This window comes from Bactrocera neohumeralis, chromosome 4, assembly GCF_024586455.1.
Source record: "Bactrocera neohumeralis isolate Rockhampton chromosome 4, APGP_CSIRO_Bneo_wtdbg2-racon-allhic-juicebox.fasta_v2, whole genome shotgun sequence".
NCBI classification, from domain to species: domain Eukaryota; kingdom Metazoa; phylum Arthropoda; class Insecta; order Diptera; family Tephritidae; genus Bactrocera; species Bactrocera neohumeralis.
This window is the reverse complement of record NC_065921.1, coordinates 2892679-2918955: the sequence shown is the minus strand read 5'-3', so window position 1 is coordinate 2918955 and position 26277 is coordinate 2892679. Positions and strand designations below refer to the sequence as shown.

The window sequence follows — 26277 nt, the reverse complement described above, 5'->3', positions numbered from 1 at the left end:
TTAATATTAATGCTTATTTGAAGAGATAATACTCTAAAATAAGTCAGTGTAAGTTAAATGAAGGGTTCGACTAAATCTAAGTGTTACAAACTCAGTGATATCGGTATTAAATGTTCTTGGTCAGGAGAAATTGGAGCTTTAGGCGGTTACTGACATTGAACCAGAGTGTCGTTGGGAATCACTTGTTTTAATTTCTTCAACAAATTTTCCACCTGCTGAGGCAAGTACAGTCAAATTGTAAGCAATACTGATTGCGACATTCAGCCAACATTTTCAATCTTTTGAGGTTTGCAATGCTACCTAACGCTACAAACAGAGAATGTAGAATACCTTCCTATATTAACCTTCTCTATATTCTACATTCTCTGCTACAAACATGAACTTAAAGGAAATTTTCAAGGTTCAGAAACTCGTTAAAATCCCACATTGGGAATTATTTTATTTGAATTTTAACAGAAATTTTTAAAATAGTGATGTCTAGCAAACAAAATTTCAACCCTCATAAAAGTAGTGTTGCTATATTATTGAAATGTTGAATTCAGAGAACGTATATAATTTACGTTCTCTGGTACTGACATATGAAACGTCATCCGTTTTGTTGTCTTCTGATTATTCGTCGCTTATTTTTTCGGAGAATGCAGATTAAATGTAAATCTACGTTCTCCGATTGTTTGGTTGACTTTGTCGGGATCTAAATTTTTCGTATCTTCTGCAAAATTCTGCTCTCGGATTAAATAAAATATATACGGATTTCGATATTATTATTGGAATTAAAAATGTGATAAAAGCTTTCATTAGTTCAAACTGTATATACATTAATGTTGCAAGTTATTTTCTTTACCATTCTAAAACACCTTTTCAAGTGAAAGTTCTTTGCGAAAAAAATAGTATTTCAACAGCTGGAAGTGAAAAACATAATATACCTACTTATATTGTGCTGTAATATTTTCCTAACACACTTCCAAGTTCAAGGACCATGGATGACATTAAATTAGCTAAGGTACAGATAACAATTATTGAAATATTATTTATATATGTATATATATATATATATATATATATTGTTTATTGTGCCGCTCCCAAGGCTTTTGATCTGAATGCATGTTTTAATGTCCTGCGGCCAACACCGGTTGGTTAGTTGAGTCATCATTTGTAGTCTTTTAAGTACATATACATATATGAAACTAAGTTATGTCTTGATTTGTAAAAAAAAAGGTTTTGAAAAAGAACACCGTGAAAAACGAAAAAGCCATAAAAACAAGTGCATTGAAAATTTGTTTAACAATTTTACAGTAATATTGTTTGTGTAATCGTTATCTACAGGTGTTGTATTTGCGTTTGCTACAGCGGATAATAAAATCAATAATGAATGCGATAGTGAAGATACAGATGTGTTTACATTGCTGTAAACATTACAAAACTTAATACCACATGATAAATAGTCATTTAATCACAGTTTATAAATTCCATTTCAAATTTATTTATGCGATCAGCCTAAACGTATTAATGCAGACAAAGGTATTCCCAGTAGTGCGAGACATACTTTTCTTCAAAATATATTACTATTTAATATGTTTTACCTTGTGTATGAAGTTATATACCACTTCGCATATAAATTACGGCATAGTATTTTATGTAGCTAATTATTATAACCTGAACAAGGTATAGTAAGTATACCAAGAAGTAAATTCTGCAAACAAATTGTTCACATCGAACCACTATAGTACTTAGCTATCATACAAACTAACCAAGCGAATTCAAGTCTTGTATAATTCATCCACCAAATTTGGCATATATTTTTGTTCAAGACAACGCTTCAGTTTCCGAACATATTATTCAGATCGGCATATTCAACATACCTTAAGAAATTTGAAGGAATGCTATTCTGTAGACAGTCGATGTCCGCTCCAGTAACGTAAACCCGACTGTCGTGGAAACAACATTCAAACCAATAAAAATAGAAAGATCAAAGCCAATGTAAAGTTCTTTATAAAAGATCTTTTTCTCATATTAAGAAACCATAAGTCGTCTTGAAGGTTGCATAGACAAAATAGCGAAGCTGAAAAGATCCATTAAGTTTTCCGTTGGCTGTAATGTTTTCAGATTTAGGATTTAACCATTGTTATGAACCGATATTTATATATTGTGAGAACACATTTCTGGGATTTGCCCATTTTGAAGACTTTGGCTGAAAGACACCCTTAGTAAATTCGCTGTGATATGCATTTGTAGATACTGATAATAACTATTTATCACGTTAACAAGCTTCAAAGTCATGACTTTATTATTGCGATAGCAACATTTCTTGGAGTAAATGTGGTCAGACCCACACCTAAAGTCAAATTTTGAACAATCCTATTATACTCTGTGCAACATGTTGCGCTCTTGTATAAACATTTACTGTGATGCGCATGCTCAAGTTTGCTTGTTCTATTCCTCAACTTTCCATTGTAAAACAGAATTTGTTGCCACTATAACACATTTAACTTTAATTACATACAACTTTTCTCAAAAATTAGTATTATTTTATTCACAAAGGTATTTAAATTATTGGTAACGGAAAGCTGAAACGATTAAAGGCTTTTTCTCAGATTCGTATTCCAGGAGAGATTCCATTTCGACTGGAAATTTCCCTCTTCTTAAAAGAATTGGCGCCTCAGCGACTTTTGCTTTCCATGTAATTCTTGAGTTCGATTCTAGCGTTGCAAGATGACACAACAGTCATCGGAAAATGGTGTGTGCTTTGCATTGAAATAAGTTCGATTGTTCGCTCCTCTCCCATAATCGGGTTTTTCAATTTAAAACAACACCCAAACCGACCAGTGCAATCACTCCCACCTTCACAAAAACTGTACAGCGCTTGTGTTTTCAAAAGTGAAAGTATTTAATTGTAATTTGATTGAAATGGTCGATACTCACCTTTTGTCATCTTAGTTAACGTATATATTTTGACTACACCGGTGTTATTGCCCTCGGTCATTCGGGCCAAAGTTTAAGCGAATTTTCACTTGTGTATCTGTAAGCCACTTTTTGGCTTTAACTCATCTCTATATACAAATGTATATTAATATAATTATTGATTAAATAAACTGCTGACCAAAGTGTGTGCAAATATTGTGCAGCCGTGCAAAAACATTTGGTTTCTGTATCCAAATAGTATATTAAGTAGTATACCATTACCGCGGACAGAATGGATTTTACGAAATTCATGAATAAGTTTAATGAAGTTGAACGCTCTCTTTCACCAACATCTTCATTACGTCTAAACTTTGACAACATCTCGCCGGAAACTGAAGAACCAGAGGAGAATAAACGCATCTGGGGTGTGCCCGTACCACCTTTTGTATCCGATAAAGTCGTCTCGTGGATTGAGGAAGAGTTTAATGAGCCGCCTATATATTACAATGGCAATGCAGTGATTCGAAAGGTTTGTAATGGAATTTTTGTATGATTGAATACTTAACGTATGGATTCTTATCTTGGTTACCATAAAAGCCATATGATATTATTGTTGAATTCTAAGGATTGCTCATTAGCAAAAGTTGGAATTAAAGTGTAATCAAGTTGAAAATTGAACTTAAAAATCCGATATTTCAAGCCATAACGTTCGAAAATAATATTAACTATATACTCAATTTAGTAGTAAAATTCTTTACCAAATAGGTATTAGTTATGCTTTTTATCATCATTTCCAAATTCATATTAAATTTAAAGCTTCAATACCAATAAATATAATACCTACAATCGAATATATGAACATATACGATCATAAAATGGTGAAGGAAATGTTGAAAGAATACTCTTAATCAGTGAAAAACTCCGTTGCTATTTAAATGATAAATACTTTCTAAGCTGTAGACCAAACCTATCGGCTCGTTCTCTAAATGCAGAAATATTTTTAGTATTAGCAGTAGAAGTAGTATTTTTGACAGCTATCCACGTCCATTTTGAAATTGTGAGCAATTTTCATGCAACTTGTTACTTGACCGTTACTACTGAACATTTTGTCATCAAATTTGCATTTTTAATCCACTTTTGCCATTTGCACCAACTTTTATCGGCGTGCATAAGTACTAACTTTGTCCATGCACTAATACTTCCATATCTACTCACATGCACACGCACTTGCACACTTTTTCGTACGAACTTCCCCATTCATAATTCTTCCAAGTATCCTTTTGAAGCTTTCACCAATAGCTTTTAAAACTTCAATCACCTACTTTGATGAACTCATAAATTTTAACTACAAATATTTTGAACCATTTGTAGTAGTCTGCTAGCGTAAGGCTGTAAAGAAGATTTTTCATATACATAAGCATATACATCATATAATATGGCTATATAATATTATAATTTCTTGATACTTTTACTTGTAATTTTACCTCCACAATTTTAAATTCCTATTTTCATCTCTTTGTTTATTAGTTATATCTACTTGTATACTCTCGCAACAGAGTATAACAGTTTTGCTCACCCAACGGTGCTTAGTTTAGGTTAGCTCGTGGGATTGATTCAAAATCGCTGATTTTCACAGATATTCGGTAGAACCAACGTTCGTTAGTAACTCCAGGAACTAAAATAAATATCATACATATATATGTATATGTATGTATATAAATAATTAGAATGACAAGATGAGTTAAATTGAGATATCTTAACGAGGCGAGACGTACTACGTGCTCCGATTACGCCCACCCAATACCAACCGCCTTACGATGCCGAGAAACATGGGTATCAAGTTTCATTAAGATATCTAAATTTTTACTCAAGGTTCAGTCAGATTTGAACTCGTCTCTTCATCCTGATCGTTTATATATATACCCTATATATACCCTATATCTAAACTATTATAGTCTGTAGAAACTTGCTGAAGGAATATAATACATAAATAAGTTAAACACCCTCTATTAAGTTTAATGTGTATATCTCACAAGCTACTAAAGCTATTTCAACCATACTTGTTGAAAATAAGTGTTGGCTTCGCTTCGCACACCATTCCTACATCTTAGAAACGACAACCACGCCTACTTCCTACATATCTCAATTTTACAATGCCGTTATTGAATAGTACATTTAAGGTACATATCTTATCTCACGTCCAAAAATAGCCAGTGCATATGGCTGACTTTTTATCGGAAATATCGTAAATCTGTGAGGTATATTAATGAAAGTTGGAAACCATATATCCCATACCTAATAGAAAAATGTTCAACTATTTTATTGAGTCAACACCTTATATGACGTATGTTAGATAGCTTAAATAAATTAAGTCTCTCGTTAATAACAATTTATTCTTGCGTCTAAAATGGATAAAACCGAGCCAATAATTATTCTACAATATACGAATTTCAAGTTAACGGTTGAGTTTATAGCGTATATCGGTCAATAAGAAAGATGTCTTAGCAAAATTATGTGATCTTATGAAATTGGATATACTACACCTTAATTCCAAAAAAGTGTGAAATTGCTCCACGAATTATCCCAACCTATATACTGTATGCAGGGTTTGTCCGTAAAGTAATTTTCTTCCGCCGCGACTGTACTTCGGAGCATGCGTGCACCGACTGGATTCGGTAGAGGACGTTTCTAGCTAACGAACGAGCGGCTGGTCAGTAGTCTCCGAACACCTCGAGAGTCAGGACAAACATTTTCGCGCGACGTGTATCCGAGAGTGATGCAAGCCGAAAATGAAGCATTCGTTAGAGCAGAGGTACGCGATTAAATTTTGTGTGAAACTCGGTATATCTGCGACAGAGACGTTTGAATGATCAAGCAGGCTTACCCAGATGTTGCTTTAGCAATAACTTCGGTGGCACCAGGCCTTTTTTTGGAGGGCCGGGAAAACATCGCTGATGAAGACTGTGCTGGGAGACCTGGGAGTTCGACAAACACCAACAATGTGACTCGTGTGCGCAAAGTTTTGAACTCAGACCGTCGACTAATTGTGGTTCTTGACATTGTGACGGAACACTTGAACATGCGCAAGAAATTGCAAGTGGAAATCAAAGAGGCAATCTTCCAAGTGCATCGACGCAGAAGGAGGCTATTTTGAAAGTTTTAAAAGAATTGTAACGATTGGTTCAATAATTTTTTTTTAAATCGACTCAGTCTTATCACTTTCCGGACAAACCTGTATGATTATTCGTTATTCTAGCAGACTTTATGTTACACAGTCACAGTGTGTGAGTTATCTTCATAAAATTGCTTGCCCAAACATTGTCGAGTATAGTTAAGTAAAGGCAAAAGCTAATATAATCAGTCCAGGTATTCCCCTAATCCTTATATACCCGACATAGCGCTTTGCATCACTTTTGACTTTCCGTCTGAATGTTTATTAATATGAATTAAATTAGTCTAGACTTTGCTCCAAACTTCATATCCCTAATACATTGACTTCCGATTATTTGGCTGATTTTTCCTGATATACCCAAAATAATAAATTTATCACCTTTGGTTGAGTTTAAATTACATATGTACATATATTTATTTGAGTTAATTAGGTTGATGTTAATTTAAATATTTGTCACATGAAGCAAAATGTAATAATAAAACTGAGGGAGTCTACGACATATGTATGTATGTGTGTATAATATACGTTTTTTCCACTTAGATCCTTGGAAATAAGAGAGGATGAAATGTTAGGTTGCACTTGAATTTTTCGAAGTTTTCTGAAATTTTTTTATTTATTGTACAAACTTTGAATATTTAATTTAAAAACTAACTTATATACAATAGTATGGCAAAAATCTCTTTTAATAATTTGTGCTTTGATTATGTGTTGTTGCAGGTGGAAAATGTGCGAATGATCGATCGATATAATGCCAAAAATCCCACCGTCGGCACCCTCTACTTGACGGCAACTCATTTGATTTTTGTCGAACCGGATAGCAATAAAGAAACATGGGTATGTATATATACATATACACTTGTGCTCATATAATTAAGTCACGCCAGTAACATGTAAGGTTGAACTTATTAATAATTATTTTCAAAAGTTTTGTAGTTAAATTGTTATGAACATTGTCATTGTTCATTTAACCCTCGGTTCCTTGGCTAAATAAAAACATGTTGCACATTTTTTGAACACCAATCAGAAGAGCATTCATGACCTGAAAAAGGTTGTGATTCGAACTGAGAAGTCAAATAAAATTATCGCAATATTAGTATGTATTTCTATAAAAATTATGCAAATTTCTATTTATAAAACGATTATTCCTAAATCAACTTCAAAATAAAGAATTTTTGGAACCAAAGAAAACTGTACCCTGAAGGATCCAGAGAGTGGATTATTATCAAATAAATTAATTAGTTTTGTGGGTTTTCTGGTGACTTCATTGCATTGTTTACAAATAAAAATGTAATAACGGGAAACATTGTCAAATGAAAGTTTTCTATCGTTGTATATTTCCTTGAATGTGAGTGTGGCGGCCACCACACACACACTCGTCGAATTCCCATTGTCCTTGAAGCCACAAAACTCAAGTGTACTCAAATGGCGGGCGAAAATGTTAAAGAAATCAAATTGTAGAAACAATGAACACGGAAAGTGTGTGTTTGGTGACGCGTCGGCGTCTCTCAGCTGTGCCATGGTCCCTTCTACTAAGTTCACAAGTTTTCTTTTTGTTTGTTTTCTGCTGTGCTAAGCATTTTTCAACTATTTTTTGTTGGGGTAATTCTGATGCCAAGTTTGATCGTAGTGCTGCCAAATAGGTCAGTAGCAACATGCATTGCAGAACGAAAGCAATTTAAAGTGCTGCACAGGACACTCTGCATATCTTCTCAAACGAGCGTTGGGCTTCTTACTCTTAAATTTGAATAATTTATGTGCTTATTGCGGCCACTATTATTGTATAAATATGTATAAGCGGTATTGGTTGGAAGGAATTGATGACATCAGTTTTTGAAATATAGATTTAGAGAGAGGTCTTAAAAAATTGTAAAATTTCATAAATTTTGATTTACATATGTTTGAGTACCATCTGACCAAATTTGACCCGGATAGACAAAAATACATTTTCACGTTTTTTAATACAAATCTTTATGTCGTCTTCAAAATAGCCAATATAAATATGCTAACGCTTAATCCAATTTTCCATGATCTTACTATAAGTTTGTTTCGTGTGGCAAACAAACAAGTACCAAACGTTTTTAAATGGCACGATGAAAAATACACATTTTCTAAAGGATTACAGATTTTTTGCGGAATTCACCTCTTTTGTGTTCTTTGAGAAAAACTATTTTCCAGTTTCTTTTTACATTATATTCAACCGCGTTTCGAGGCTAAACCTAATTAAAACAGTTCAAGCTTATTGTCGTTGTTGAAAGACTCAAATATTCATTTTAACTACTTTTAACACTTGAAGCCGTGAAATGGCACAATAGTGCTGCTTTTTGAGAAAATAATACAATAATCCAAACAATATCCCATAAGCGCATGAATAACAGCACATGAATAGAGCACAACAACAAGTGGGTGCATATGTACATGTGCTTGCAAACATACCCAACACGGAATCGTTTATTTGCGGACGTCATTAAATCCTGCCGCTTAGCTGGTTTGTAATTTTACTCTAAAGCAACTGAACTCATTTGTTCGCTATGTTTAACTATTTATGTTACGTATACGCGATGGCGTTCATTGTTGCGCTTCTACCAGTCGTGCAGCTCTTGATGTAAGAATGTACGGTTGCGACCAGGTTAAGCGATTTTTTGTGCTTTAACACAAACATATATTTATTAAATGTATTTGGTGCATTTTTTCACAAAGTGACTTCGAATATTAACTGTTGTTTTCCTGAATTTGTAAGAAAATTAAAAGTAATATTTTCAATTTTATAAATTAACTGTTTTTTTGGATGCTGTCTATAATATTATATTAATATTTTAAATATAGTTTATGTGGTATTTTTGTAGGATAAACTTCCATTTTTAGGATGTAAACAAAACAGTTCCCCGAAATTTTTTCTAAACAATATTTTTATTTAATATCTGATTCCATTTTATTCTATTAACTTGTTTCTTTTTAGTGAAGAACAATTTATATAAAGACAAACAAACATTAACCTTATACTTGGTATTTATTGCACATGTACATATGTAGATACAGTTATAGATTTCTTTTTTTTTATCCATTTTTCCCAGATTTTACATATGCACATTGCGAACATTGAAAAATTACCCTTGAGTACGACAGGTTCACCGCTATTGATACGTTGCAAAACTTTCCTATCGGTGACATTTGTAATTCCAAAGGATTCTGAGTGTCACGATGTATACACATCATTAACGAAGCTCTATCAACCCGGTAAGTGACATATATGTACATATCTACCGACATAAATATATTTCACGTTATATAAGTCTTATTAAGGTGGAGCGCAAATTGTGCTCTGCACTTTTTAGGGTTTTCCCCAAAAATAAGCTCAACCTTAACCTCCGGCTTAAAAAATAAAATTACTGCTTTAGAACAGTATTTTTTAGTTTGCCAGTGCCCGAAGTAAGCAATGTGTGATCAAAGGCTTCCTTTTTTTTGGAATAAATTAAAAATTCCTTTAGTAAAAGAATCAGAACTTGTTTGCGAATTGAAGGCACATCCTTAATAAGTCGGATGTTAAGCAAAGTGAGAGTGGTTTCCAGTTGAAATGTGAGCGCTATCACCGGAATACGTTTATATGTGTACATGTTTTTATGTGTGCTTACAGTTATATACATGCATAACGGTTGTACTTTGCTAACTACTCACATTATGGTTCATTAATCTAAATAATGAGTTTTTAATTGCAGTTTCCATTAACAAGTTATACTGCTTCAACTATCAGCCAGCCAAAGATGATTTTCCAAAGACATCAGGCTGGGATTTCTTCAAATTGGAAAGCGAATTCAAGCGTATGCGAGTGCCGAACGAAATTTGGACATTGTGCACATTGAATATGAACTATGAGTTATGTGACACGTACCCACGGCATGTTTACGTGCCACAGGAGGCCAACACAGCCATGTTGATCGGCAGTTCCCGTTTTCGCTCCAAAGGTCGTTTACCGGCACTTACTTATTTGCACTCGAATAAGGTGAGTAATTATTTATAAGCAAACATAACATCTTTAGCAAGAATTAGTTGCATTAAATAAGTTCCAACTCTCTATACTCGTTGTAACAACATGTGGAAGTCTGCGCCCACCAGTGACGGAAATACTTGCAGGAATAATGTGACATCAATTGAAACAAACGTTATTTCCTTAAAGTGACACCACTGAACACTTTGTGTTGGAAGATGTGTGATATGGGTCACCTAATCATATTATTTGATGACAACTCAACCGTTTGTGGTCCAGTTCTGCCATTGGCCAGTGTGTCTACCACTGGATTCACTTTGTTCTCAGTTGTGCTTTGACTCATTTCATTTCACTTTACCTAGTTGGCCACTAATAAATTACGAATGAGGAAACCAATTTGAGACGAGACCTACGCTCTGCTTACAACGTTTTTGTTGTTTGTAACATATACTTATACTATAATATGTACATACTGCATATTTCTTCAATGATAATTATATATTTATAAAACAATGAAAAGACTTGTTCCTGCTGGCCTTGAAAATTTTGCGAATAAAATATTAACACATCCGCACCATAAATTTGTATGCGGCTTTTGGTGGGTATTTTGTATGTATGAATTTATATAAATACTCCTGCATTGGCGGTATCCCAGCAAACTTATTTGCTACATCTCCACTTCAGTGTGTGTTAGAAGCATTAAATCAGAGCTCTAGATGCGGTTTTTATTATTATTATTATAGGAATAGTTGTTTTTGTTGTATAAAACATTCATAAAACAGCTCTCGGAAACACAGTGCAGGTTACCCTTTGCTTCCTTGATATATTAGGCTTGCTGGTACATTTCGGCACAGCCGACTAAGTAAATATTCGTTGCGGAACTTACTTTTGTGATATTTGTTTTAACCTTTTTTTTTCTTTCTTTTGTTTGCATTCAGGCTTCCATTTGTCGCTGCAGCCAGCCGCTGTCGGGTTTCAGTGCACGCTGTTTGGAAGATGAACAGATGCTGGAGGCGATTCGTAAAACAAATCCAAACACCGACTATATGTACGTTGTGGACACTCGACCCCGGGTAAGTGGCCTTTGTACTATTGTAAGTGTACTTTTGTATGTGCATATTCATGCTAGAAGTGTTTAATTTGCGGAACATATTTCAACAAGCAATCACAAGTGCAGACAGACAAGCGCCATTTATGTAGATACCGCGGCGGTTGGTGCATCAAGTGCTCCCTGTGGGATGTCGAGCACTTAAAACGTGTTTGCTTCGTCAAATATGTACATGATTAAATGTACACAATTTTATTTTGCACTTGCAAATAAACTATACAAATGTGTATCAATCTGCTCACTTATTCAAAAGATGCCATGCTATTAGATATTAGTTTAAAATATGTAAATATATGTATATGTATGTAAATGTATTATTGTTGTGATACCAGCATAAAACATTACTCATCTAAGTTTGGAAAATGCCCCTAAGAGTTCTCTATAAAATATGATTCTGGGTGTATTCCCATAGACCTAACAGTCACCTGGCCTTTCCTTCCATATAAATTATCAATGTCATTGGATAAAATAACATTTTTCTGAAATCTAATGGGTGGTAAGTCTTATATAACTACATTTTCGGCAGAAACGTTGTTTCGAAACCGAATGTTGATATGTCTTGATAAGAACTTTCACCAGAATATTTAATCAGGCACAGAGTTTAGTTGGATTTTTTTAAACACAAACACTCACAAATGGGCGGGGCATGGCCCACTTTTTTGTGAGAACACATATCTCGAGACCCGTCAGATCGATTTCAACCAACATTTTGGATTCCTTTGACATTTTTATGTTACAGTGTGAAAATGGGCGAAGTCGAACTACAGCCACGCTTACTTCCCATTTAACACATATACCTAATATAAAGACTTTCGAGCTTCCGAGTGACTTTATATTGCATATATCGGCCAACATCTCAATAAAATTGAGAGAGCGTATTTCCTTATAGCGGTGCATAAAATCGGGTGAAAACTCGCTCTAAGCATATGACTAACTGGGCTTATGCACCTGACAACGTTCGGTGATACCCCAACTTATTTTGTTAGAATTGCGATACATTTTAACTGTAATCTGTGACATCAAACGAAAAGCCGCGTAGACTTCAATCACCTCTCAGCTGAGTCATATTATTAGCAATATTATTATTATCCTTATTTTCGCCATCCGAATTCGTAATTGTGTTCACTCTCTTACAGATAAACGCAATGGCTAATCGTGCCGCTGGAAAAGGCTACGAAAACGAAGCTTTTTATGAGAACATCAAATTTCACTTTCTCGGCATTGAAAACATACATGTACAGCGAAGCAGCTTACAGAAATTGACTGAGGCTTGTGAACAGAAGACACCCACCATGAGCGGCTTTCTTAATTCTTTGGAATCATCTGGTTGGTTAAAAAATATTCGCTCTATTTTGGATACCTCCAGGTAATTGGATTAGTTTTGTACAAGTTGCTACATCTGGCATACAAAATTCACTTAATCCAACTAATGCAATATTATATTTTCGAATTTACCTAGCTTTATTGCGAACGCGGTCGATAAAGGTGTCTCGGTTGTAGTTCACTGTTCGGACGGATGGGATCGTACAGCACAGGTTTGCTCATTAGCTGCGTTGATGTTGGATCCTTATTACAGAACCATTAAGGGGTTTCAAGTAAGTGTTGAATTTGATTAATGTTTTTATCTATATTTCTTTATTTTATACTTCTAAAGGCTCTAATTGAAAAAGACTGGCTAGCATTTGGACATAAATTCAGCGAGCGCTGTGGTCATGTGCAAACTGATCCGCGTGAGGTCTCACCTATTTTCACACAATTTCTGGATTGCACTTGGCAACTAATGAACCAACGTAGTGATGCTTTTGAGTTCAACGAACGCTTCCTGCTTATCCTACACGATCATGTGCACTCGTGCCAGTTTGGAACATTTGTGGGCAATTGCGAGAAGGATCGCCTGGACTTGAAACTATCAGAACGCACATTTTCTCTATGGGGCTTCATGGCTAATCATTTGAACGAATATATTAATCCACTGTACAAACCTGATGTCGATAAAACTATTAAGCCCAATCTGCAACCGCAATGCATTAAGTAAGTAATGACCAATAATCAAAAGCGCAAAAGTATAAATAAATTTCACTATAAAATACTCCACCAGATTCTGGCGCGGCATGTTCAGTCGTTTTGAAAGTGGCGTACATCCACGTGAACCGCTTAGCGACTTGCTGCTTGTGAGCAAGGATCACTGTACTTCATTGGAGGATCACGTGCAGCATTTAACAAAGGTGAAAATTCAATTTGCTTACGCATTTGATTTAGTTGCCCTTACATTTGATATATTTATAGCGGATTGCAAGCTTCAAAAACTATATTTCCAAATCCGCAAGGAAATTGCAAGATGCCACAGCTAAATCCTATAAGGAGCCCGTTTCGGAGATCAATGACAACAAGTGCGTTAGCCAGTTAGATAAAAGTAAAATAAAGCTAGTAATTACATTCGCAATTTCTACAGGTACAATTACGACAAGAAGATGAGCGAACTATCCTCAGCTGATGATGATCATCCGCTTAAGCCAGCCGGCATGTCTTTTGCAAATCTTTCGGTAAAGTTTTGTTTTACGTAACTCATTATATAATCATTGAATACAATTTTGAATTAGTTGAATGAACGCATTGACTCCACGAACATTAAGGAGGAGATAAATTCCGTGGCTGTGGACTGGAAATCAATGCGCAGCGTGACGGCCTGCTCATGCTCAACGCCATTCGATCAGTTCAGTAAGAAGGTATGTATAACAAGGTCTTACAATGCTTACAATACGTATTTCACTTCCACATTTGCACAGACCCATTGCTGGAAGTGTGGCGATATCTTTTGTGAACGCTGTATTGACAAGAGCATCCCATTGCCCGGGCAGGACAGCGGGAAGCCGGTGCCGGTGTGTCGTACTTGCTTTCGGCTTGTTCAAAAGACCAGCCCATGAACTCTCAACGGCGCGTGAAGCTCAGTTTACCACTAAAGCGAGCATAAAATAAGTATATAGAAATCCTCGGGTGTGTTTTGTGTAGTGAATGTTGCTTATATATTCGAGACTTTTGTGTGTAGCTTAGTAGGAGTGCATGTTTGTAAAGATACAATATTTGAGCATTAGGCAATTCAGTCGTAAGCAAGACGTGAAAGTACAGCTTATTTAAACTACAACATAAAGTTGTAAAAAAAACATGGTGAGGAATGTGGTACTAAGCAGCGCAAATACTGTTAGAATTGAAGAAAAATGGCAAAAAAGCACATTTGAATTTTAAAGTTTGTTGCATTTCTACATTATCGCAATAAAATATATAAATCAAAATTAGAAAAACTATTTGCAAACAACCATTCTCTGTTAAACGTTCGACTAAAAGTTCCAATATATGTATATATACATTTATATATATGTATATCTATTATACATTATATAAAATATATATATAACCGAAAAACACCATAACACACCCTATTACCAAAAAAAGATAAGAATGTGTGAACTTTAGAAATAAGAACCCAAGTGCTCTCTATCTCCAATACTAAAAATTGTATGTAAAATTAATGTATTGCCAGTTTAATACGTTGGGTTCTATGAGAGGCTGATTTCAAAGCGTTTTATAGTTAGTTTTTCTGTCTTCCAGTATCATCCGAACATAAATGGAGATTTTCTGTACTGAAAAATATGAAATTTTAGAATATTCATATAAACATCTTCGGCATTCCTGCAACTATGCGAAAATCAGCGCTCAACATAACTGAAATCTGATTTTCTTTTTATAAAATTTCGAATGTTTCAAATTCTCACCTTGAAAGAGTTTAACCAACACCAGCATAATCAAAAGTGCACAATTTTGTTAATGACGGCACATTTTTATGTCTGCGCAATTATTTTAAATTCGAATATAATTATTGTGTATAGTAGGAATATACGTATAGCATTTTTAAGTTCCCATAGTTCGATTACAAAGCTATGCACGTGTGTTAAGTGACAAAATAGTGCACAAGGCAAAATCAAAAACAATCAGTCATTATTCGTTGTCTATAACATGATTATGTAGTTTAAAAAATAGTATTATATTGAGAATTTAAAAAGAAATACAATAAATGCTTAAACGCCCAAAACAAAAAATTAAATTTTACTCAGAAGTTGAGTAGTTTTATTACAGCATTATTTTACACAAGTGTATTTAGTTGATGAAGAGCAATTTTTTTAACTGTCTAATAACCGATTTCCGTTGGTTTTATACGCAATATCACTGGCACACTAGTACATGGTAGTATGGACACTTCGGTGACCACTGCAGTGACTAGTTCGGGTGGAGTAATATCGTACATCAGATTCAAAGGTGACATTTTGCCCTTCGTCTGCCAATTCGCCAGGCTGCATTGAGCACTTCTTATCAGATCATCAGGATTGCCCAGTTCATTATAAACAATCGCATCTGTTTGAGAGCGTTCGCTAAATTTATGCGTTTCGCAGCATACCAAAACAGGCACATTGAATGAGTGTGCAACCAGTGCAACTTGTGCGGTCCCAGTACGCGCCATAACATATCCATTAGCCAATAGTGCATGCGCGCCCAATAATACTTTGGTTGATTCCGGCATAACGAAGCTAACAGCATTGATGAGCACATAACTACAAGGGATTCCTTTAACGGTGAGACGTCGCAACAGCTCCTGACCCTCGCAGAATGGACGTGAATCCACTACGATGACACGGAAATCCACACGTCTTCGTAGTGCTTCCTCAAAAATGTACGTTATCAATGACGAACTGTAGATAGAGAGCGATTATGTCTAATACAAACATAAAAGCATACAAATATGATTCCATTTACCAGCCAAATGTGAGTATCACATCGCCATTTGAGATTTTTTCCTGCACAGAGTAGCTAATAGCTTCAGCCGCTTTGCCAATTTGATTTTCAATATAGGTGTCGATGAAACGACATAAATTCTCTTTTAACTGTAAACACAAGACATGTAAATATTAAGGTAGAAAGTGATAGAGAAATATATTTTATTACATCTGTTTCGGGTTGATCAGTTGGCAGTTGCGTCAGCACGTGTTTAATGTGTTTGTATGCATTGCTTACGGACACTGCAAGCGGTCGGCATTTCTGTAAGTGTTCCACACTATTCGTGATTGTTGTTTCTAAGCTGCGTGCAAACTCTTTTTTTGGCGGCGTCTCAAAGTCTCTAATAACCTGCAACACAGCATTCAATATAATGTTATGCTAAGAACACACATACAATGGCTCACCATTTTCAGCGCATTGAGAAATCCAATGCAGCGTGCATTTGAACCGACAATTGTCCGTTGAGCGTACTGTTCTCCCAGACGAGCGATACTCGGATGTATGTGCGGATTGTTGAGAAACAAATTTGCCTCCTGTCTTGCTTTTTCCAAGTGATTGAAGAGGCGCACCTTGCAATCATTTATGCGATTAGACTTTGTCACAGGGCTAATGCTTTTGGTTGGTGAAGAATTAGAAGTATTTATAGTGGCCTTTACTGGTGGATCTGTTGGGAGTTTAGTGGCCTGCTTGGCGCTGGCGGCGGTAGGCTTTACTTTTGGCGTCACGTTCTTTTGTGCGAGTACCTGTGCTTTAGCTGCTCGCTGAGCTTCCTGTATAGCACGTCTTTCCGACTTACTCAAAGCAGATTTTTTCTAAAAAATAAAAAATATATGTAACTATATTTAATTCGGAAACATATAACAAAAAGTGTAGTTAAACCTTTTCTTCCTGCATGCTATTGGTAGATAAGTTTTCTGTAATTTTTGTGTCATCCAATTTTGCAATTATCTCAGTTACGCCGGAGGTTTTAGCCTCCTTCAGTGCTTGTTTTGCTTTCTTCTTGGCCTCACGTTCAGCTTTAATTTGCTCACGACTTTTTTCTACGGCAGCAGATGTGTGAGTGTCAATTACATTCGAAGGAGGGTTAGTAATTGTATCCTGCTCTTGGCTAACAACATTTGATACGGAGCGACCTACGACCGGTGTCGTGGGTGCAGCTTCTGAGTTGACGCCCAAATTCTTTGCTTTTTTCATTTGTTTTGCCAGTTTTTTAGCTTCACGTTCGGCCATAATCTCCTCACGTGTTTTTCCAGCAGAAGAATTAGTTGCAGGAGCAGAGTTTGCTGACATTGCGATTTTGATGATGGCTTCCTTTCCAAGCTTTGAATTATGTTTACTTTGTGAATTTGAATTTTGAATATTCGTTAGAGTTTGTGTTGTTATTTGTGGTTGATATAAAATATTTGAGGTATCTGGACTTATTTCTTTTATTTCATCACTTTGAAATTCATGAGACTTTGATAAAATATGTTGAGAAACCTCCTTTGTACCAATTTTTTCAGATGTGTCGACAGATACAGATTCAGAAGATGATTGAGAAACTTCTATGGGAGATTTATTAGGTATTTGATGAACGCTTAACTGCAGTCCCAATATATTATTTGTAATTCCGATTGCCTTTTCTTCGTCTGCTCCCAAATATTCAGCTTTTGATTCAGAACTATTGATATATCTTTTGTTTCGTTTACGGAGACGCTGACGAGGTCGTTTCTTCTTTGCAGTAGTTCCGTCGCTCTTCTTATCCTGGTTTGCAAGTAGTACCTGCGAATTGTTCTCCTGTTTAAATATCTCGCAAATATTTATATGTGTGAATTATATGAATAGCAAACAAATAAAATTAAAATATACAAATGGAAAATGAAACTGTTTGCCAAAAAGCTGTGGTCTAAATGTGGGAAGGAGAAAATTGTATAGTTATTTGGGTATGTACCTTATGATCCTGAGTACCGGACATATTTAACGCTACTCGTTTAAACGACTGAGCAGTGAAAATATATAAAGAACAAATAAACAAATATTATTTTTTGATATTTATTGATGAAACTTCCACACATTTTGTAAAAGCAGGTGATCAGCGTTTGATCTAAAATACATCCACGCTTAGGTGCACCCATAATAGGCACACGTCCAAAGTTAAATCTAATAAACACAAAACTTACCGTGCAATTTGCAACTATATAAAAATAATTGCTTATTTATAAGCTAAATATATTTCCACCAGTAATTCTAACTAATAAAATGTAACCAATCTGCTCACGACATCAACTTAAAATGTCAAAATATACCATTTGATAAATCTCAAAACATCCACAGGGTGGTTCTCTGTATAGAAGCCATCAATAACAAATATATAAATATTTAAGAAACTAAATAAAAAATAAATAAAAATTTTCTGCAGCCAATTTAATAACCTTTTTATAATGGTATACGGTAATTTTCTTTATATTTGAATAACTTATAAAATTAAAACCAAACCAAAAATTTTTTACCATAATTATTTATCCGATAAAATACAAGTGGCAAGTCAAGCACTTGCCATCCGTCAGTTGTCAGAAAAGTCAAATCGATTTAATTGAAAAAAATTTCATTTGTGTTTGGATTTTACGATTAAAGCCAGGAAAATGTCTGCGATACTCTCACAAGTTATTCGTCGTCAAATTGCTATTAGCTTAAATAGATCCCAAGCTGGAGTTACTGCCGCCACAGCTGGCGAACACTCAGGTAAACATTTGGGCTCAAAGATTTATTTTGCCTTCATTTCAGGAGGTTACCAAGTAGGAGGTTATGTAATTTTCATATAATGGTTTATTAGCAAAATATTATTTCTTCTTATAGGTGGCTATAAAGTTTGGAAGCGTCTTTCATTCTTCGTTGCAATCCCTGCTGTAGGTCTTTGCATGTTGAATGCCTACCTCAAGCATCAGGAAGAGCACGATCACCCTCGCGCAGAATTCATCAAATACGAGTATTTACGTCGTCGCGAGAAACGTTTCCCATGGGGAGAAGGCAATAAAAGCTTGTTCCATAACCCCCATGTCAACCCACTGCCTGATGGTTATGAACATTAATTTATAAAGCGCAATAGCTTGTAGCAAAACTAGGGAGGAGCAAACTATCGAAAATCTTGAATGGACCAGCTCAATTTACTCCGAGTAATTTGTTGCTTTGGCTTACTGTTATTTTATGAAAAATTGTATTCCATCAATGATTTTATTAATAAAGAAATAATTCCATCGTAAATTGGGATAAAAAATTCAATAATTTCGTGACAATCATCGTATTACTTACAATAGAAATCTATGAAATGGAGAATGACAACATGCATACCAACAATTCATAAATAATACAAATACTCATAATAATTAATGTACTTGGAACGTACAAACGATATTGTGTAAGTATGTTTTTATATAAGACGATATTCCATTTAATAATATTTGACGAATAATATAATATAACATTCTTATTTGGATGACTTTGGGGAATTTCCATCTTTGATTCGTATAAATTTTCCTTCATTAATTCGTATACGACCATCTTTAACCATAGCAGCGGCTTCAGCTTTTGTGACAATTTTTTGCACCCGAACACCCTTTTCACCTGCCTTCGTTCTAACAATATTTTCGTAAGTTTTTACTGGAGATACTCCATCTTTCTTAGGTATTATAGCTTTAGAATCAATTTGCTTACTTCTTGAGCCTAAAGCTTCCAAGACTTTTGAATTTTTGCTAGATGTAGGGGTATCATTTTTATTATCATCGTTCGGTGCATTCTTCTCATTTGTTGTAAGAGAAACTGTGCTAGGCCTACCTCTTCTGGCCACTAAATTCTGATTTACAATGACCCTTGATTTCTGAGATGTGCTTCGCTCCGCATTTTGAGGGTTTCTGTTGGTGGCTTTACGACGCATTGGAATGATTTCATTTTCAAGAACTTGCACCTTTTCCTTGCTAGGGTTAACTTTACTTTTTTTCAAAACGGGTTCTTGGTCTTCGTTTATCTCAGATAAGACTTCTGCAACCATTTCTTCGTCTGCACTTACGATTTCTTCTATCTTAAGATACTCTGCCTCATAATGTTCCTCATCTTCATTTTTAGCCATTTTGGTTTCCTCAGAGTTATTTTGCTTTTCATTATTGACACCTAAAAATTAGTTCAAATTATATATATATATATAGTTGTATTTAAAAGAGCTTTACTTTGATTTGTGTTAATATCCAACTCTGCATCGTCATCATAAAGAAACTCCTCAATAGTTTCTTCAAATTCTTCATCGCTACAATGTTTCTTTCGTTTTGTATTATTTTCATCTTCGTTATATGCTGCTACATCAGAAGCGTGTGCACTTTTAACGTGATAATTTTGTTCATTATATGTAAGGAATATTAAATCGCAGAATTCACAAGGAAACGACTCATTATTGGCATGTTCCATAATGTGTGATGTTACTGAATCTACATCGTCGAACACTTGTTGACAGAGAGGGCATGTTAAAGTATCGGTAGCATGTACGGTTGAATGCATAACAAGTTCGTTACAAGTCCTATACACCTGGTCACATTCATTACATGAGTACATAACAACACTTTCCTTGTGGGTACGCATGTGACGCGACAAATGATGTGAGAGCAAATATGATTTTGGACAAAACTTGCAGGGAAAAGGTCGGTCACCTGCATGTGCAACCAAATGACGTGCCAACTTCGATTGTGTGCAGAAACTTTGGTCGCAATATTGGCAAGGGTAAGGCTGCTCCCTCGAATGAACCACCTGAAATAAATACATATATCCATACATTACATTTATCTAAAATGGTACGAAAAACAATTTCAGTTACCTCATGACGTTCCAGGCCTTGCTTAAAGGCAAATGCTTTTGAGCAGACCTTGCACTTAAAGGGACGGTTTTTCCGATGTCGCTCAGCGTGCTTTTCCATAGCATCCTTCGACAAGAATGCTTTCTCACAGAATACACAAAGAAACTTAGGTATATCTGTGTGTATTTTTTCATGCCTTTGCAAAAGTGCTGGCCTAGTGAATCCTCTGTCACAAACAGTGCACTTGTACTTTCGTTCACCCGTGTGTATAACTGTATGTTTTTGAAGATCATACTTAGAGAAGAATGAACGGTCACAGTCTGTGCATGGATAATGTCGTTCGCGTGTGTGATTTACTAAATGGATATCACGCAGTTGAAGTAGTGGGAATGTACGGGAACAGTGCGGACATGGAAAAACATTTGTCTTCACAGGTGCCGCGTTCTTTATAGGATCTGATTCATTTTCATACGGCTCATTAGGATCCAATATTTCAGTAACAATGGAAACGTTACCGTCCTCGTCATGCTTTACTTCCGGTAGCTTGAGCCGTGGCTCGGCATCTACGTCAGCTTCTTTATTGAGTATGCGCATTGAGGATTTATTTAGAAGTTTAGGTTTCTTCTTTATTATGTTTGTAAAAGTACTTGCTGGAGTGACTTCATAGTCTTGAGGCTCCAGTTTGGTAAACTCGCCATCTTCAGAAGCTATTAAGCGTTGTACATCGTCAAATGAAATCTCTTCATTGTTCTCTACTTTTGTAAGAAAAGTAAATGTTTCTACATTTTTATTCTTTTTCATACGAGCTGGAACTGGTGGTTCTGGAAGCGGAGCCGGGTTTGAGTTAAGAATTTTTCTGGGTGTTGATACTGACAAACTGGATGGTTTAATATTTGTTACTTTCGAAATAGCTATAGAACTTTGTTGTGACTGTGATGGTTGTTGAGATTGCTCCTTACTTGTAGGATATTTCAATTGTTGAATGGGTTTTTTATTTTCCTTGTGTGTAGTTAATTGTTTTTGTAAAAGTTCTGGCGGTATTATTGGTTTCATTAAGGGAGAAGGCCATTCGCCCAAAAGTGGAACTTGACTCAACAGATTTTCCGCCTTTTTACACATTTGTTTAAAACGGTAGCAATAGTCAAATGTCAATCGGCATTTCAAACAAACTGAAGAGGGCATCCCGTCATTGAGAAAAACCTGAAAAATATTTATTTCCATTATTTTATTTTAAAAGGAGCACCTATTCAAATTATAATAGATTATTTAACCTAGTAGGAATTTGAAACCGCTTTAGTAGATAATTAAACTTCTGTTATGGTAACATTTGTAGCCCGGATAAATTTTCATTTAATTAGAACCGATTTTTACGTTTATTCAACGTAACTTTACATCTATCTACTTAATAATTGACTGTTTTTACAGGATATTACAATCTTACTAATCTAATTTAAATACAATACCGGATGTGTCCCATGTTCCTTTTATTTTGAATTTACAGTCACAGAGCGAATCAAATGAATAGTAACTAAAAACTCAAAATTTTTGACCCCCTCCCCCCGTCCCCCGAGTCATGCGTAAACCTCAAATGTTGGAAGCACAATTAGGCCCGTTTTCTCAATGTCTGGTTAAAAGTCAGTTAAGTTCTGGTTAAAAAAAAAAGGTTCTTTACCCAAAGAAGTAGTCTTTGTTAAGCTATCTAAAATTTATCTGCTAAGCAGACATTAAGAAAACGGCGCTTAGGGTTCTTTACCGAAAGGAGTTTTGGTTAACCCTGTCAAATTTTTCAACCATCTAATTTTTTTATTCTAATCGTGTTAACAAGTGGTTTGTGTGAACAACTTGAAAGCAAGTTCTTAATTGTGCAACTGCAGCGTAAAATATTCAAAGAAATTATTATACGCAAAGATTTGGATAAAAGTTTTCTGTATATACATAAATAAAACCTCAGTGTACCATTAAACTAATTTTCCAGTACCCTAATATATTTTAAAGCAAAATTGCTAAGAAACGCAGCACTGTTTTCAAAATTCCAATCCGTTTTCTGGCATTGTTCTGTTCCGATTCCAAAATTGCACGGCGTCTCACGCAGAGAACGTATAAATGTACGTTCTCTGGTCACACGTTTATCAGATTTTGGTCATTCTTCTTTGGGTTTTAAATTCGCTTGCAGTCTGCTATTGCTTTTGTTTGTAAATTCGACTTTTGTAGTCAGTCGAGTAGTGTAAGTGCAGTTTAGTAATAGATATACTGACCTCAAGTAAAATTACGTTCGGCAATGCTCGAAAAGTTGTATATCCATTTTTGGTAGAGAATTGTTCTATTAAGACTAATCGTTGATTAAATATTTCAATTGGAAATGAATTAAACGAAAATATTTCGTCAAAGCAACAGCTGCCGCGCGCAGGAGCGAGATACATCGAATACAATAAGTGCTGCAGCTTTATTGAATCCATTACCTAGCTTTAGGTCACTCAACTATAAATTGCCTACAAAGGAAAAATAAACTACGCAGATTTTTAATACAATCAAAATAAAAAGTAGCGCTATACGAAAGGTTAGTCAAAGGAAAAACCGACTAAAAGGAAATATCCTTACTGTTCTAGTAATCGTATCGAAATAACGTGATGACGGACGAGTGTATTGCCATAAACTACGAATACATAAGGAGAATGGAAAAAACAAGCATGTTGATGCAAAGTATAGATAAAATAGATGCACAACCAACGGGACGAGAAAAACCCACTGCCGGTGCAATTAATTCATTTGGAATCAATAAAGGCAGCAGTGGAGTAGGGGAAGATGTTAGTGCAGGGTATGTATTGATAATGGAGATAAATAGTGTTTTCAACAACTTTCAAAATGTTTCAATATTTTTTAAATGTTATCTTTGTTTTGATGCCGCGTGTAAGATATCGTTTGTTGATAAGTTATTCAACCTTATATTCAAATTTGGATTTTAAAATTTGTTTAATCTTCATAATTCAAGTATTCTCACAATAAAAAACGTATTGTAACTTTTTTGAAACTCGCTTTAGTGATGTAGATTTAAAGTGGTGTGGTTTCATTCCCTTACAACTTTTGTTTAAAATATAAAAAAATATAATCGGAATTTTAGCAAGTATTAAATTTACCGTTTATTATATGACATAAAATTAAAAAAACAAATTTTTTGTCTACCAAAAAACTTTTGTCAAGTTTCTAGAACTTGAACTTTTTATCTATAAATAATATATGTACATATGTGATAAGCCTTGTGGTCTATTAATTTTTTTATTGTTGCAGATTCCACAAATATACTGCGCATATGCCCACCGAGCGTCACGCCAGCCAATATAATATGAATCATAAGAATCGGGGTCTTGCTCTAATTTTTAATCATGAAAATTTTGATATACCATCTCTGAAACCTCGTCAAGGAACCAATGTAGACTGTGAAAATCTTAGTGCTGCTCTGAAGAAATTGCACTTCGAAGTAAACACTTTTAAAGACTGTAAATTGAGAGAGATTCTAAAGCATGTGGACCATGGTAAAAAAATGCTACTTCAAATATTATTCAAATATTTTATCAACATCTTCTTTTATAGCTGCCTCTCAAGATCATACTGATAATGACTGCGTCGTGGTGGCTATATTATCACATGGTGAACATGGATATCTCTACGCGAAGGACGTTCAATACAAATTAGACACCATTTGGCACTACTTTTCAGCTCATACTTGCCCCACTCTGGCCGGAAAGCCTAAATTATTTTTTATTCAAGCTTGTCAAGGTGACCATTTTGATCCTGGGGTTATGATGTGTAGAACCGAAACTGATGGCGAAACATCAATGAGTTACAAAATTCCTGTACACGCTGATTTTCTCATTGCCTATTCCACCATACCTGGCTTCTACTCATGGCGCAACACCACTAATGGCTCTTGGTTTATGCAATCACTTGTGGAAGAGCTGAATAAGAATGGCAAAAAACATGATATACTGACATTACTAACATTCGTTAATCAGCGTGTTGCTGTCGATTTTGAATCATGCGTTCCAGATTGTCCGATAATGCATCAGCAGAAACAAATTCCATGTGTTACTTCGATGTTAACGCGTATATTGCGCTTCACAGACAAACCATCTGGAGCCACATAAGTCACACATTAACATTTGGACACCTGCTTCAAATAGTGGAGTGTGCGATTCGATTGAAAAATGAAAGCTATTTTTGTAGTATTGTACACAGATGGTACATTATTTTTGAACTGAAAGGAGTTGATACATACATAATCATTAAGAAATCATTAATTTGTGCAACTGCATACAAACACCTCAAGAGTGTATTAAAATGCAGAGACTGAACTGCTTCCCATATTCACTGCTTTAATTTTGCCATTTATTGAAATATATTGTATTTTGAATAACATACAAATGAAAGTAATTGTATTTTAAATATAAGATTGAATTGACTTGAATTAAACAAAGGTGTTTCATTTCTGCATGAGTTTAGTGGGGCCGTTTTTGTTTGAAATACTTGGTGGGTGTGAGTCTTTGATACAGATTCAATTATTGTTTGGTAAAATGTAATTTTTTTATTTATTAAAACACTAAAGTTAGGCTAAAGTTTTCGTATGCACACCACTTGGATTGGAAGTATTAAGATGGTTTCGGGAAAATCTGTTCTTCACATACGTATGTACGTGACCTAGTCATGTTTCGGCTGTTTTATTAACCACTTCGTATCTCTTTGTTAAAAATTACTGCAATCGCAAACCGATTTGCAATTTTTGGCATATTCTTCAAAATATTTAATATATATATTTTGGTTTTCAAAATAGTCAATTAAAGCGCGCATTTATTTATACTTCTATGTTTTTGTGTTACACTAGCACAGATCAAAACAAATTTAGTTATTTAGAAACAAACCAAAGGCACTGCTATGATTCCGAAAAACATAATTTACGTACTTACGATGTTCGCTTTTAAATTCACTATTTTGACAAATAGATTACTTACTTCAATAGATGCCACGGCCATTATTTCCACCGGCAGTGGAAGTAATGATTTAACTGGAGCGTCCTTCGCGTATATGTTAGTTAGATCGTCTGGTCCTTGAGTAAGGCAGAAGCGACAAATGGATTTTGTTTTCAACTCAACGGTTAGAGCTTCTCGTTGCACCTCACTGGTCGCCATTATTTTAAAACAATTTAACTGAACTTCACAGGATTTACTTTTAGAGAAAGCGATATTCCGAACAAATTATTTACAAATTAATGCAATTTCTGTTCATTCATAAAAATGGTGGATGTTGGCTTAGATGCAAAAACTTGTCAACTGTGGCATTTCGAAAAATCTTCGAAAATATTCGGAGAAAAAATTTCGGTAATATGAGTTTAAATCATTACTATTTTCTAAATTATCTGCTGTATTAATATGCACAAACTTGTACAATCTTTAATACTTTAATGAAATTTTGAAATTCAAACT

At 34.9% G+C, this 26277-nt stretch overlaps 5 protein-coding genes across 7 annotated transcripts; 3 read left to right on the top strand and 2 right to left on the bottom strand.

Annotated features, from left to right (window-relative positions):
• Positions 1–654: 654 nt before the first annotated feature.
• Positions 655–15271, top strand: LOC126756790 (myotubularin-related protein 8). 2 transcript variants are annotated; one of them, XM_050470172.1, is made up of 13 exons: positions 655–1000; positions 6788–6904; positions 9142–9304; positions 9784–10067; positions 10991–11125; positions 12297–12526; positions 12620–12755; positions 12815–13191; positions 13259–13385; positions 13447–13550; positions 13613–13703; positions 13761–13886; positions 13947–15271. In XM_050470172.1, the coding sequence occupies exons 1-13, from the start codon at positions 977–979 to the stop codon at positions 14082–14084; spliced, it is 2052 nt and encodes a 683-aa protein (XP_050326129.1). In that variant the 5' UTR covers positions 655–976; the 3' UTR covers positions 14085–15271. The 2 variants fall into 2 exon arrangements, with proteins under 2 accessions (XP_050326129.1, XP_050326128.1); XM_050470171.1 differs by lacking the exon at positions 655–1000 and adding an exon at positions 2677–3427.
• Positions 15255–18269, bottom strand: LOC126756791 (translation initiation factor eIF-2B subunit delta). Its single transcript, XM_050470173.1, has 7 exons — positions 18147–18269; positions 17918–17965; positions 16867–17748; positions 16392–16799; positions 16156–16335; positions 15967–16094; positions 15255–15902 (listed from the first exon to the last, which is right to left on the bottom strand). The coding sequence occupies exons 2-7, from the start codon at positions 17939–17941 to the stop codon at positions 15344–15346; spliced, it is 2181 nt and encodes a 726-aa protein (XP_050326130.1). The 5' UTR covers positions 17942–17965; positions 18147–18269; the 3' UTR covers positions 15255–15343.
• Positions 18270–18529: 260 nt separating this feature from the next.
• LOC126756793 (cytochrome c oxidase subunit 6A, mitochondrial) lies at positions 18530–19248 on the top strand. Its single transcript, XM_050470176.1, has 2 exons — positions 18530–18708; positions 18823–19248. The coding sequence occupies exons 1-2, from the start codon at positions 18609–18611 to the stop codon at positions 19053–19055; spliced, it is 333 nt and encodes a 110-aa protein (XP_050326133.1). The 5' UTR covers positions 18530–18608; the 3' UTR covers positions 19056–19248.
• Positions 19249–19343: 95 nt separating this feature from the next.
• On the bottom strand, positions 19344–26130 carry LOC126756788 (zinc finger protein 221). Of its 2 annotated transcripts, none has more exons than XM_050470170.1 (4): positions 25807–26130; positions 20825–22003; positions 20187–20757; positions 19344–20130 (listed from the first exon to the last, which is right to left on the bottom strand). In XM_050470170.1, exons 1-4 carry the CDS (start codon positions 25981–25983, stop codon positions 19451–19453), a joined length of 2607 nt encoding a protein of 868 aa, XP_050326127.1. In that variant the 5' UTR covers positions 25984–26130; the 3' UTR covers positions 19344–19450. The 2 variants fall into 2 exon arrangements, with proteins under 2 accessions (XP_050326127.1, XP_050326126.1); XM_050470169.1 differs by lacking the exon at positions 25807–26130 and adding an exon at positions 23059–23264.
• On the top strand, positions 23428–25274 carry LOC126756792 (caspase-1-like). The gene is made up of 3 exons (XM_050470174.1): positions 23428–23618; positions 24089–24333; positions 24392–25274. The coding sequence occupies exons 1-3, from the start codon at positions 23431–23433 to the stop codon at positions 24943–24945; spliced, it is 987 nt and encodes a 328-aa protein (XP_050326131.1). The 5' UTR covers positions 23428–23430; the 3' UTR covers positions 24946–25274.
• Positions 26131–26277: the final 147 nt, after the last annotated feature.

Coding starts and splice junctions, on each gene's coding strand:
- LOC126756790 (XM_050470171.1), top strand. CDS start 3,191: ATGGATTTTACGAAATTCATGAATAAGTTTAATGAAGTTGAACGCTCT. Junction 6,905..9,141: donor ATAGCAATAAAGAAACATGG/GTATGTATATAT, acceptor CATTTTTCCCAG/ATTTTACATATGCACATTGC. Junction 9,305..9,783: donor AACGAAGCTCTATCAACCCG/GTAAGTGACATA, acceptor TTTTAATTGCAG/TTTCCATTAACAAGTTATAC.
- LOC126756791 (XM_050470173.1), bottom strand. CDS start 17,941: ATGTCCGGTACTCAGGATCATAAG. Junction 17,749..17,917: donor CCGGTACTCAGGATCATAAG/GTACATACCCAA, acceptor AACAATTCGCAG/GTACTACTTGCAAACCAGGA. Junction 16,336..16,391: donor TTCTCAATGCGCTGAAAATG/GTGAGCCATTGT, acceptor GCTGTGTTGCAG/GTTATTAGAGACTTTGAGAC.
- LOC126756793 (XM_050470176.1), top strand. CDS start 18,609: ATGTCTGCGATACTCTCACAAGTTATTCGTCGTCAAATTGCTATTAGC. Junction 18,709..18,822: donor CACAGCTGGCGAACACTCAG/GTAAACATTTGG, acceptor TTCTTCTTATAG/GTGGCTATAAAGTTTGGAAG.
- LOC126756788 (XM_050470169.1), bottom strand. CDS start 23,259: ATGGATTCAATAAAGCTGCAGCACTTATTGTATTCGATGTATCTCGCT. Junction 20,758..20,824: donor AAGGCCTGGAACGTCATGAG/GTAACTGAAATT, acceptor TATTTATTTCAG/GTGGTTCATTCGAGGGAGCA. Junction 20,131..20,186: donor GGATATTAACACAAATCAAA/GTAAAGCTCTTT, acceptor ACTAATTTTTAG/GTGTCAATAATGAAAAGCAA.
- LOC126756792 (XM_050470174.1), top strand. CDS start 23,431: ATGACGGACGAGTGTATTGCCATAAACTACGAATACATAAGGAGAATG. Junction 23,619..24,088: donor GGGGAAGATGTTAGTGCAGG/GTATGTATTGAT, acceptor TTATTGTTGCAG/ATTCCACAAATATACTGCGC. Junction 24,334..24,391: donor TCTAAAGCATGTGGACCATG/GTAAAAAAATGC, acceptor CTTCTTTTATAG/CTGCCTCTCAAGATCATACT.